Source organism: Bubalus kerabau, chromosome 8 (assembly GCF_029407905.1).
Source record: "Bubalus kerabau isolate K-KA32 ecotype Philippines breed swamp buffalo chromosome 8, PCC_UOA_SB_1v2, whole genome shotgun sequence".
Classification (NCBI taxonomy): Eukaryota; Metazoa; Chordata; class Mammalia; order Artiodactyla; family Bovidae; genus Bubalus; species Bubalus kerabau.
In genome coordinates this window covers 15,722,003-15,735,551 of record NC_073631.1, presented here as the reverse complement: position 1 = coordinate 15,735,551, position 13,549 = coordinate 15,722,003, and the positions used below count along the sequence as shown (strand labels likewise).

Genomic DNA, 13,549 nt, shown 5'->3' with positions numbered 1-13,549 from the left:
CGCTTGGGCTTCCTGCTATCCCCTGACACCTGACAGCCTCTGGGGGCCAGGCCCCCGCGACCTGGAGGCGGGACCCAAAGTTCTTTATCTGAGCCGACTGGCGCAGCCCCAAGTTCAGGAAGCTCTCCAAGTCCCAGTGACTCCTCCCCTCTGGGGCGGGTGCAGGGTTGGGGCGGGGGAGTGGGGGGACGTGCAGGGAAACAAATAAAATCTCGGGAGGCGACAGGAGGTGACAGGACACGAACTTGAGTCTCAAGCCACCTACGGCTCCGCAGACTCACTGGCCGACTCCTCAACCGCGAAGCCCCACCGCCTCCCCGGAACCTCAGCCCAGGCCGGGGCGCACGAGGCCGCTGGCCCACCTGCTCTCCCTGCCCGGACGCGTCCCGCCCCTTCTGCAGTCCCAGGTCAGCCTTCACCCCACAAACCAGCCCCAACTCCGGCCCGGGACGGTGGGCATCAAGATGAAGGCGGCACGCTTCGTGATGCGCAGCGCCGGTACCCTGATACCCCGCGAGGTCGAGCATTTCTCGCGCTACAGCCCGTCCCCGCTGTCCATGAAACAGCTGCTGGACTTCGGTGAGCGGGGACGTGGGGCCCGGGAGGGTCTGGGGAGCTGCCTCAGCTTTCAGACCCGGTATAGGGAGGACTCGTTAACTTAAAACAACCGGGGTCCGCTTTCCCGCGGAACCCTGTAACCTCGACGCCAGCACACTGTCTTTCTTAGATCTGCCTCCTTTCTGACAGTCCAGGTCAAGGCCACTTGCAGCCCCGCTGATGCCTGCCGGATAGTCTGAGCTCACCCTCCTCCTTCGGTCCTAAGCTTTCAGTCAAAAGACTTTTTGCCTCCAGTCATCATTTAACAATAGTGAAACTTCCCTTTTTCCCTAAAGAGGAAACGTTATCCCCTCCTTCATCGCATATTACTTCTTGGAGAAGATTACTTGTATTATTAAGTAGGCTTGAATTAATTGCTATTTTAACCTCTAGCCACCCTCCACAGGGTTCATCTCTCTGTAGTCCTAACAAATTTCTTTGTTTCTTTACCTTTATCGTTTTCTCTATATTTGCATTACTGCTGAAAATATTTGCAAACTTTGGGCAGAAAAATCTTATAAAGAAAATTTCAAGCATTTAAATATATTATTATTTATCACTAGTCTGTAAACATCAGGACATCCTCCTCCCCACCCCTCCCACCACCACCCCCCAACCCCAATCTTCTTAATCCAGCTTCCTATCTACAACTCTGAATGATGTGGTCTTCTCGACCTTGTAGTTGGATTGAATCCTGCACTCTTTTAGAAATACTAAGAGCCTTGGGATATTATGACTTCTTGGAAGTGAATCCTCATCAAAAAGAGAAAGCAGTAATTTTCATATTTGGTCACTTTTTCTAAAAGAAAGAAAAAGACGATAAAGAAGAAGATGCTTACTAATGAATTATAAGTAGATGCTTAATTACTATTGAGGGTGAAATAAAATTTTGTAATATATATGTGTGTGTGTGGATAGTTAATGCTACTCAAATATATAATTTAGGTACATGTTTTTGAAAAAAATAAATGTTGTTTATTGCAGGTTCAGAAAATGCATGTGAAAGAACCTCGTTTGCATTTTTGCGACAAGAGCTGCCTGTGAGGCTAGCCAATATCCTGAAGGAAATTTATATACTCCCTGACCGACTAGTAAATACCTCTTCAGTGCAATTAGTTAAGAGCTGGTAAGTGGTGAACCATTCTGAAACAGTCTCTAGTTTTAAAACAGTTATCTGAGTATGAATTCTTACAATGTATTAAAATCTTAATTCGAAAACAGGTGGTCTGAACCTTAACTACTTAGCAAGATGTAAAGAATTTTCTGTTAATCTAGGGTAAGTTATCCTAAGGGCAGTTATAAAGCTTTTCATAAAGTAGATTTTTTCACAATATAATTTTTATGTCTAGAAGAAAATATGAAAAATAATCAACAGTTACCATATTTGTGTTTTAAATCATGAAACAGTTTGATATTGCAAAAAGAATCCTATCCTAGAAATAGATATGGAATGACTACTATTTAGAGAGGGCCTAAAATGTCTTGCTGGCATTTGGCTATACCATTCAGAAACTAAGTGGAGAGTCTGGCTAGAATTAAAAATTTGGGAGTATTCTGAATAAAAAAAAAAGACATCAAAGATGGGGGCTTCCCTCATAGCTCAGTTGGTAAAGAATCCGCTTTACCAACTTTACCGCTTTGGTAAAGAAGACCCTGGTTCAATTCCTGGGTAGGGTAGATCCACTGGAGAAGGGATAGGCTACCCACTCCAGTATTCTTGGGCTTCCCTGGTGGCTCAGCTGGTAAAGAATGTGCCTGCAATGCAGGAGACCTGGGTTCGATCCCTGGGTTGGGAAGATCCCCTGGAAAAGGGAAAGGCTACCCATTCCAGTATTCTGGCCTGGAGAATTCCATGGACTGTATAGTCCATGGGGTCGCAAAGAGACATGACTGAGCGACTTTCACTCACTCACTCACTAATCTTCATTGCTTACAAACCAACTAATGAAGCAGCCTCTGGATTCAAATCCCAGCTCTGTCCCTTCTTAGTTGTAAAAATCCTTGGTTAGTATCTCTATTATCTCTAAGCCTCAACAACCCCCCCCCCCCCATCTATTTTGGAGGAGAATAAAGATGATGCCTCAAAGGGATATTTGGGTGCAATTAAATGAGGTAATCCATGTAAAAGGCACTGAGAACAGTGCCTGGCCCACAGCCAGCACTCAGTTCAGTTATGATCTCTTTTTCAAAATAAACACTGAGTTAGGGAGAGTAGATAACCCAAAGCAGCAGATTTTCAGAGAACAGAGCCAGGTTATTCACCGAGGCAGATATATACCAGACCTTCACCCTAACCCACCTTCTGCACAGCTCTCTGTTTATTGATTTAAGGAATATATGTATTATACAGTCATTAAACAGCTGTAGTCTGAAACACAGACTCAATTCCTAATATGTACTGCTGCTTTCAAGACTTCTACTCTCCTATGAATGCAGTAGGAAAAAAGCATGAAGCCTTCCTGTAAAAGTTGTTTCTAAACAATTTTGCTATAAAAATAAAGACTCCTGACAAGCAAAACAGAAAACTGACTAGTGATCTGGGATAGTTAAAATTTTAAGTTATTAAGTTGAGGGTTAAATCGTTTTCTTTTTTCTAAGACATAATGTTTTCCAAATGTCTTGGAAGAAAGTTTTCATTTTAAATATACTTTCTCTCTTCAAATGTTTTGAAAGAAGCAATCTATTTTCAGCCACCTGTAACTGACTATTCCATTTTAAAACTTAAAGCACATCTATTGCTTTGTAGGTATATGCAGAGCCTGATGGAGTTGGTGGAATTCCATGAGAAAAGTCCAGAGGACCAAAAGGCATTATCAGAGTAAGTGTCATGCATTAGGACAAGTGTCTAAAACTTTGATTATAAACATCATATTATTTTTTAGAACTAACTTCAAGGATAATTTATAGTATTGTCCTGAATAGTAAATAACTACCCCCTTACAAATGACAAGTTTTGGCTTGCTGGTTTTTAAAAGTAATAGAGAAAATGGCATTGAACATGATTCTGAGAATGAAATATGTAGAGGATTTTTTGGAAAAGGAACCCTATTTTTATTATAAATTTAGTATGATGATCAGATTTGTAGAAGGACTTCCTATCACATAATACTAACGCATGACAGTGTCACTGGAGAGTAAACATTTTCTTTCAGAGTAACTGACAGTTTCTAGCTATAAGATTCTTTTCTCAATCTGACAAGAAATTTGAAGTTTCTTTCACAATGGCATTTTAGAGCCATCTCCAATCTGACTTATTTTTTTAATTATTATTTTTTAAAAGAGAAGCCTTAGTGAGCAACTAGAATGAAAACACCAGTCACAGAGCTGGTATTTTCACATGCAAGCTAAAAGCAAAATAAATCTGTTTATGAAACCATCTCCTCTACTGTAGTCAAAGAATCTGTAGTGAGAATCTAAATAAAGCTTCATCCAAACATTTTATCATTTGATTTGTTTAGATGGGTACTTGTAAAAAGCTTTAACCTTCTTTGAAGTAATCTAAGAAATATAAATTAATGAAACTTACTTGAACCTCTATTAACCATAAATGTATTTTGGCTTAGTTTTGTAGATACTCTCATCAAAGTTCGAAATAGACACCATGATGTAATTCCCACAATGGCACAAGGAATCCTAGAATATAAAGATGCCTGTACAGTTGACCCAGTCACCAATCAAAATCTTCAGTATTTCCTGGATCGATTTTACATGAATCGTATTTCTACCCGGATGCTGATGAACCAGCACAGTAAGTTAGCTCATCACGATAGTCGTGATACATATAGGGATGGGTGGAGAATGTAAGCTGTGCTCTAACTAGATACTTCACTACTTGGTGGGTCACATCCTTTCTCAGTGGTAGTTCTAATCATTATTATCCTGATTTTAATAATGATGCTCTTTGTTTTTATTTTTCAACAGTCCTTATATTTAGTGACTTACAGACAGGAAACCCAAGCCTCATTGGAAGCATTGATCCAAACTGTGATGTGGCGGCAGTGGTCCAAGGTAATTTGTAGGCTTCTGCACCTCCCTTATTGAAAATGCACACTATCTGAAATGTACACCATCTAGTCAGTTGAGGTGACTCTCTGAATGAATTCATATTCAGCGTGTTCCTTTTATGTTTTTATAAATTCTGTAATGAAGGTCCTTTACTTTTGAGAGTCAGGTATTTAAATATTCATTATAAAAAATCCAAACATCAGTAGCTAATGTGCCACATTCTCACATATTGTATTTGATCTTTGACGTGCACATATTCCTGTAGCAATAGCTATAACTTAAACATTGTCATTTTTTCCAATAAAATATTAAAAAGGTATTTTTAATATACATAAACCTGAACTCTAATGACTGTTTTAGGTAAAAGGTAGTGTATACATTGATGATCACTTGAAAATTTTACTTGGCATAAATTCACTTAATCATTATGAAAAACACACTTCCATTCCAGATGCCTTTGAGTGTTCCAAGATGCTTTGTGATCAGTATTATTTAACATCTCCAGAATTAAAGCTAACACAAGTGAATGGTAAGTTATAAATTAGATATATTTTAATCTGTAGAAAATTCAGTCTTCTCCCAGTATGATTTCTTCCTGTATATACAAAGCAATTTCTGTGTTCCTTTTTTCCCTTCTGAACTTGCCTAGAATTTTTACACTTATTTTTTTTTTTTGAAGCCAAGGCTCTCTTTATCTCAACTGGAAAGTTCCAATTGAGTATATTCAGTTGCTAAAGACAATTCATAAAGAAGAGTGGTTTGAGCAGATAATGTAGGATTTAGGGCAGCAGCTAAGTTCCAGTATCCTAGATCAAAGAAAGATTGCTAACTTCAGAATGTGGGGATAAGGCAGGCAGAGTAGGAGGAACCACTTGGTAATGGAGATATATTCCTAAGGAGGTTACTTATCAGACCTGAAAACAAAAATACTTTAAATTGTACTATAAGAAAGAAGCCAGTCATAGAAGGACAAATACTATGTGCCTGCACTTACATAAGTGACGATCAAAAATCGTCAAGCTCATAGAAGTGGAGAGTTGAATGGTGGTTGCCAGAAGCTGAAGAGGGGAAATGGGGAGCTGCTATTCAGTAGGTATACAGTTTCAGTTATGCAAGATGAATAAGTTCTAGAGATCTGCTCTACAGCACCGCTCTTATAGTTAACAACACAGTATTGCATAGTTAAATATTTAAGGTATATCTCATGTTAAATGTTTTTACCAAAAATTAAAAAAAAATTTTTCATGTAAGTATACACCATGGTTTTGGAAGCAGAACATACTTCAGAAGGGCTTCCCACACTGCCTCAAGTAATTACAGGATGAGTGCAATGCACTATTTTTATCTTATCCCATAGTTGCTTCTCAAAGCAAGACCGTACACTTAAATTGGAATAACCTTCTCCTTGCCACTCAAAGAAAACATCTTTTTCAAGTAATTATTATACAGGAACAATATTTGTTGGTGGAGAGAATTTAAATCAAGTTGCTCAAATTAAGAGTACCCTAGCTCATGGATTTTGGAAAGGGAAATGGAACTGATGGCTAAACTAAAAGTAGGAGTGGACTGAAAAATATTTCTCAGCATTAACAGAAATGTTGCATAATACTTGCAGATAAACTGCTTGAACTGTTCGCTGAAATAAAGAGGAAATTGTGCCAGACCTTGTTTTCAAACTCTGCCAAGGCCTGAACCACTGAAGAATAATACTTTTTTTTTTTTCTATTCAGAGTATTATGAGGTTTTTGTTTCTGTTTTCTGTAGCCTCTTGGTGAAATTTAAGCATAGTTAGCCTATGGGATTTTATGTTTAATTCACAAAAATCGAGAATAACCAGATGGGTTATTTTCCCATGCATTAAAAATATGAAAATTACAGCTGCTGCTGCTAGCATCAATTTTGATGTTATTGTAGACTTTTACATTTATTTTTCTTATTTCTTAAAATGCATATAATTTTAACTCTGCAAGTGTTCAATACAAAAGTTTTGAAAGTAGAAATAACTAATCCACGTAATCTAATTTAGAGCATCCTCATTTTACATTTATCTGGCTTTATGTATTTGTACAGAAATGCAAACATTAAATCATAGAGCACTAAGAAGCAACTGTAATAACATTTTGAAAATAAGCCAGCTGTGTTTACTGTTTGGAAGGGAAGGTTCTAAGGTAGGATTTTAGAGGAGGATGGGGAGTATCCCAATGCTGTTCAAATCTAAAATATTAATCAAATAGATATGACAATATATTTTAATGAAATATTTGTTTCCCAATTCTAAATGAGCTTAATTTTTTTCTAGTAAAATTTCCAGGCCAACCAATTCATATTGTGTATGTTCCATCTCACCTTCACCATATGCTCTTTGAATTATTCAAGGTAAGACACTTCACAATAATTGCATTTTTTAAAAAAGTTCACTGGTTACATTTTTATTTCATTTATCATCCTTTACTGAACAGGAGCCTCACTCTCTTCTCCCAAGCATGCTTCTGTGTTCTAACAGAAAGAAGCTACAGTTAATGTTTGAAAGGGTACATGCAGTTCCTTGTAGCATCAACATGTATTTGAGAATGTACAATATGACCCACTATGTCACGCTCCCTGTTCCCATTATATTCAAGTGTCCAACAGAGCACTAGTTATTCATGCATTCATTAAGGAAGGTCATGGGGTGAAATACTTCAGTGACCGAGGCCTGTTTACCTCCACCCCTATGGCCGGTCCAACTCCAAATCCAGAAATTCAGGTCCAGAATGACTGGAGGTGGCAGGGCCCCCGTCTATGACTAGAATATATTCGGAGGACAGTCAGCTCTTTCAGTGATCTACTTTAATGTGAATGTGCATCACCTGGGAGTTTTGCTAAAATTCAGATGCTGTGGGTCTGGGATTGGGCCTGAGATTCCGAATTTCTAATAAGCTGACAGTTGATGCCGCTGGTCCACGGTCCACACTTTTCATAGCAGGACAGTACGGTGTGTGTGTGCTAAGTCACTTCAGTCCTGTCCGACTCTTTGTGATTTTATGGACCGTAGCCCATCAGGCTCCTCTGTCCATGGGATTCTCCAGGCCAGAATACTGGAGTGGGTTGCCATGCCCTCCTCCAAGGGATCTTCCCAGTGCAAGGATCGAACCTGCGTCTCTGGCATCTCCTGCATTGTCAGGCAGGTTCTTTACCACTGGAGCCACCTGGGAAGCCCAAACAGAAGGATAGTGCTTCTCAGACTTTAGTGTGCATTACAGTCACCAGAGGCCTTGTTAAATATGGATTCTTCTGCCGATCTCAGAGATTCTGATACCCTCTACCTGAGAATGTGCATTTCTAACAAGCTCTTAGAGGATGTGGCTGTTACAGGTCTGTGATAGTCAGGTACTAAGGATCAAATCCTGTCCCAGGTTCTAAGCCCACACTAAAACTCTATCCTTACACCAAAAGATAGAAAAACACTTGAAGCTTTGTGATGGTTCCTGAGTCCCCTGGCCTGGAGAGGAGGAAGCCTTAAAAAAAAGAAATGTGAAATCTGCCTCTGATATAACTCAGAGAACCCACTATTTCCTAACTTATTCTAATACTAGTGCAATGAGGTATTGATTGTACTACAAACATCTGATCTATTTTATTTCACTTCAGCTAATGATTAGAACTTAACATTGTTATATAGAAACCGGAAAGCAGATAACCTAACAGAAGGGTAGGAGAAAAATGGGTAAAATAAACCAAACTTTGTATGAAATTCATCTAGCTGTCTGAAAACTTATTTGGGTTTCTTTCTGTTAAAGGACAAAGACTCTTTTTTGTTGACTTGATTTACTTTAAAATTGAACGGTTCAACTCATAATAGTTATTTTGCCATCATAGGTAAAAGTTAAGATAATAATCAAATGCAGATTGAAATTTAATTTAGAATTATTTACTATCCTTTAACATAGTAACAGCATTTTCCCATCAAATTTTATAAAAGCCAATAAATTGGTTCAATGATTCACTGTTTATTTGTTATATAATAGTCTTTGGTGCTAAGATGTAAAATGTAATGGAAAGTCAGAAAAGAGAGAGCCAGGAAATGGACTATAAAAACCAATTTCTACATTTAAATTAAGCTTACAAATAAGAACTTGACAGCTAGCAGAATTGTTTTTCCATTAGACATTACTCCCAAGAGCTATATTACATGATAAATGAATATTTTTTATTATACATCCTGCATGACACATTCATAAATGGCTATTCACAGAGCTATTTTACTCCTAACTTAAAAAAGTAAAATAAGAACTTTGAATTACCCTCTGTGCTTTCATTTTAAACATAAAAACAATTATTTATTGTCCCTCATCCTTCTGCCACTGAATACCTTGTGGTTTTGTTTTCTTTAGAATGCAATGAGGGCCACAGTTGAACACCAGGAAAACTGGCCTTCCCTGACACCAATTGAGGTGATTGTTGTCTTGGGGAAAGAAGATCTTACAATTAAGGTAACTATTCTGTTTTGTCTTTTGAGTCCTTCTTAAGAGAATTTTTAAAAAGGAGTCAATAATAATAAAGCTCTCTGCTTTGAGCTACAGATCAAAGTCATGTACACCAGGTGAAGACAAGACATTTTTGTATAGACAAATATACATTGTTTTTAGCATATAGCTCTGATGACTTGTTTGTTTAAGATTTCAGACAGAGGAGGTGGTGTTCCCCTGAGAGTCATTGACCGTCTCTTCAGTTACATGTACTCCACTGCACCAACGCCTGTGATGGATAATTCCCGGAATGCTCCACTGGTAAGACCAATTAAATGGCTAAGTTCACCCCAGCCACCTAGTTCTAAATGTAGAGGAAGGATTACAAGGATGTATTTAGGCAAATTAATCAGTTTAGTTAAACTGGGCATGGGGGATATGAGAAGGAATGATAAAGCCAACTAAGAAACAGTTATCCAAAGGGTTTCCGATTGGAAGCAGAAGATATGTGTCTAAGTTCTAGGACATCAGTATCAGGGAATATATTTTGTATTTCTATGATTGTGTTCACTTCTTTATCAGTAACTCATCTTTCCCTTCCAGGCTGGTTTTGGTTACGGCTTACCGATTTCTCGTCTCTATGCCAAGTACTTTCAAGGAGATCTAAATCTCTACTCTTTGCCAGGATACGGAACTGATGCTATCATCTACTTAAAGGTAACCTTTAAATCAAATATTAAAAAAAAAGCATATTTCTGAAAAGATTGCTTCTGAGTTCTGTGGTCCATGGTGAATACACCAAACTGAGTTAGCACAAATATTGACCACAAGCCATTACATTTTATGTTTGGTATGTGTAAATATACTGATTAATATTTAGTATGGTAATATGCCAAAAAGGAAGTGAGGCAACCCTACCTGCCTCAATGAAGCAAAATGGTTTCCCAAGAAGCGCAGTAGTTTCTGAATGAGGAGATGCTCACGTGAATTTTTCAAGGCTGCTTGACATCTGTGAGAATAGCTGTAGTTCTGTTTTACTTAGGTTTGTGGGAAATGCATATATGCTAATAATGTTTCAGCCTAGAAGACAAGATACTCAAGACCTTAAGCTGACCTTATTAGAAATCCAGGGGAAGGAAAGCTGACAGCTAAGAAGCTGTCAATGGGGTGCCTGGCACTTCCTGTTTAAACTTTAAAACTCGGTACATGTTTTTTCCATTTGTGATAAAGCCTCAATTTATTTGTTAAGGTCACTGTCCTGATTCTGGTTAATCATTTGCCAACTAGTTCAAATGAAAATACATTCACAGTCATTAGCAACTAAAACATTAAGCTTCCAGGCTCCTGTTCTGCGCAAGGGAAGTATTTACTACATGGTCATAGGACACCTGAAATAGTTAATGTATTCATTTGTTAAACAGTAAAAATGTCTTCAATGTATTGAGAAAGATTAATGTATTATAGATCTACAGTATCAGACTTTAATAGATCCATAGTATCAGGTTAGGACTCTCAGTTTATTACATATACAGACATTTTGCCTGGAAAACCTATTTGTGTATTTTTATTCAACTCTATGAGAAGGAAATGGCAACCCACTCCAGTATTCTTGCCTGGAGAATCCCAGGGACGGAGGAGCCTGGTGGGCTGCCGTCTATGGGGTCGCACAGAGTCGGACACGACTGAAGTGACTTAGTAGCAGCAGCAGCATGACACTAGCAATATCCAGATAAGGGGCATGTGTAACTACTGAACACAAATACTGTTCCCTAATTTATTTTGTTGTTCAGTCGCTAAGTCGTGTCTGGCTCTTTGTGACACCATGGACTGCAGCATGCCAGGCTTCCCTGTCCTTCACTTATCTCCCAGAGTTTGCTCAAACTCATATCCACTGTGTCAGTGATGCTATCTAACCATCTCATCCTCTGCCACCCTCTTCTCCTCCTGCCCTCCCAATTTATAATTGTATCTATACTGTTTCAGCACCTATAGGGTATAGATAATATTTATTTTTCAATTTTCTTTCATATAGTGCCTACCATACCATGGACTCTTGGTGTGCTTTTATTACTAAATTAATTAAAAGAATGTATTTGAATGTTTGAATGCTTACCTCTGAGTTTCTTTTGAACAATTGAATCATCTCTCTGGTTTGATTTTTCCCTCTTTCAGGCTCTGTCTTCTGAGTCCATAGAAAAACTCCCAGTCTTTAACAAATCAGCCTTCAAACATTATCAGACGAGCAGCGAGGCTGGAGACTGGTGTATCCCAAGCAAGGAACCAAAGAACCTGGCGAAGGAAAAAGTGGCTGCATGAGGAGAGTCTCGCGGACACGCTAAGGGATCAAAGTGGGTCTGTGCCAGGGCTGCTTCCTGAACGTTTGCCCGTGAACTCTCGTTTCCTCAAAAACAAGCAACAGCAACAAAAACTCCTTGATCTGAACACTGATGTGACCGGAAGAGAGTTCCTTTCTGTGACCCAGGCGAGCACAGTGCAGGACCACAGGACTAACAGCTGGCCAGCTCTTTATTCTCCTAACTTAGAATAATGTATGAGTTTGTGTCAAATCCTGAAGAAGGAATAAGCCTGTTTACCATCAACAAAAAGGGGAATGAGTGAGAAGGGAAGATGAAGGCTAGCAGTTTCAACCGACTGATACTTTAGGCCACTGATGGATGTCATCAGATATTGGTATTTACGGCAGTACTTTCCTGCCACTCAAAGGATGAGGGCTTATTTTATACTGTATGATTAGAAATGTATGTAAACATATATTTCATAAATATCTATGCATTCTGGACGTGAAAAGTCAGTGACTAAAATAACATTTACTTTGAATGAGGACACATGAGCCAACACGCTTTATTCAAAGTTGCAGCCAAGGCCTGGGTCTATGTAAAAACTCGGAAGAAAGCCCCTTCTGATATATACAGTGCCTTTACTATGTTGCTTTTCCTGTTCACACCTCAGATAAAAGGTGAGCACTTATTGCAAGGTGCATATGTCTTGGCTGAATTTAAAATGTGCACTGAATTCTGGATGTTGGCAGTTGGAGGGGGAGAAGAATTGCCAAAGTGATAGCAAAACCTCACCTTTCTTTGCTTATAAATGAAACAGAAGTAGATTGGAAAAACCAGTATTAGGGAAAGATATCAGGCATTCAGAATCTAACTCAGTAGGAAGGGCTGTTCTCCACCCTGCAGTGGTGGAAATCCAAAGGCATCTATTTTCTAGGCTTAAAGAGATATATATTTTTATATATTTAATTATGTTCTCTACACTCCACCACTAACATCTGATAAAAAATTGTAATTAACAAATGGTTCAAGAACATTGGAATTTAAATACTTCCTGGAGTTGGGAGTATTTTTAACAAATAGCCTGCGGGTAAGAGGTTTTCATGCCATGGACGGGTGCTTTCAGTTGTAAATTGTTGTGAATGAGAGCTAATGCATGAAAGCTGTAAAGCGTATGGCACTTTGGGGGAGTTCAGGTGGAATGTGCAGGTGGACAGGGCAGTCTAGCACATTCCTCTCAGAGACGAAACGAAGAAACACAAGGAAAGAAGGAAGGAAAGAAGAAAGATGGAAAAGGAGGACGGAGGGAAGGCGAAGGCAAGCATCTTGCTATATTCCCCATAAATTATTTCAAGAAATGACCCATATTATCATGGATAAATTATTGACGAGGATGAATTGGTGTTTTTCAAAACAGTTTGGTTTCTTTCAGGGGTTTTTTCACTCTTACAAGATAATAGGCTTAGACTCTTTTGTGAAACCGGAATATTAAAAAAAAAAAAAAAAAACACCAGCTAGCATTTTCTGTTTTGTAAAATAATGAGTACCATCTATATGTTGGATTTAACATTTGTGTTTAATTTTCTCACGGCCTAGTGTTGTGGTGCTTCTGGTAGTGGCCATAGAAGGCTCGAACAATTTGCTGTGGATTTCAGATTTTATCATCAGAAGTCCTGGAGGTGACTTTCTTGATTATGGGACTCTGGCTCATGCATTTATTGACTATATACAACTATTTGCAATAGAATATTCGACTTTTCAAAAATCTAAACATTTTTGCATGTAAATATTTGTGTTTACCAAAAGAATTAAAGCAGTTGATTAATAGTTACCCAAATACTGTGAACTGTCTTTAAGACACTAGAGAAAGAAATATTGGTATCTCAGTAACATCAAATGTGTAAATGGAGCTCTATAAAACAGAAATAGTCCATATTGGTATTTGTGAAATCGTGAAAGAGCTTTCGGATCCTAGTGGATGGAAACTGAATGTTCAGGCCCACTTAAATTATAAATGTATAAATTGTGTTTTTGTGTCTAGGTTATGTACAAAGAAATGTGATAATTTTTATAATAAATATTTTTTATTATAATGATAGATGTAATCTTTTAAAGTGCTTTTCTTAAATTAATGGAAAATACTAAGAAGAATTTGAGGTAAAAGTTTTCCTCACTTTACATCAAACCTCATTTATATATTGG

At 38.3% G+C, this 13,549-nt stretch overlaps 1 protein-coding gene across 1 annotated transcript; it reads left to right on the top strand.

Annotated features, from left to right (window-relative positions):
• The first annotated feature begins 219 nt into the window (after positions 1-219).
• On the top strand, positions 220-13,216 carry PDK4 (pyruvate dehydrogenase kinase 4). The gene is made up of 11 exons (XM_055589765.1): positions 220-579; positions 1,582-1,723; positions 3,344-3,415; positions 4,161-4,345; positions 4,519-4,605; positions 5,054-5,131; positions 6,902-6,978; positions 8,976-9,074; positions 9,261-9,371; positions 9,654-9,767; positions 11,223-13,216. The coding sequence occupies exons 1-11, from the start codon at positions 465-467 to the stop codon at positions 11,364-11,366; spliced, it is 1,224 nt and encodes a 407-aa protein (XP_055445740.1). The 5' UTR covers positions 220-464; the 3' UTR covers positions 11,367-13,216.
• Positions 13,217-13,549: the final 333 nt, after the last annotated feature.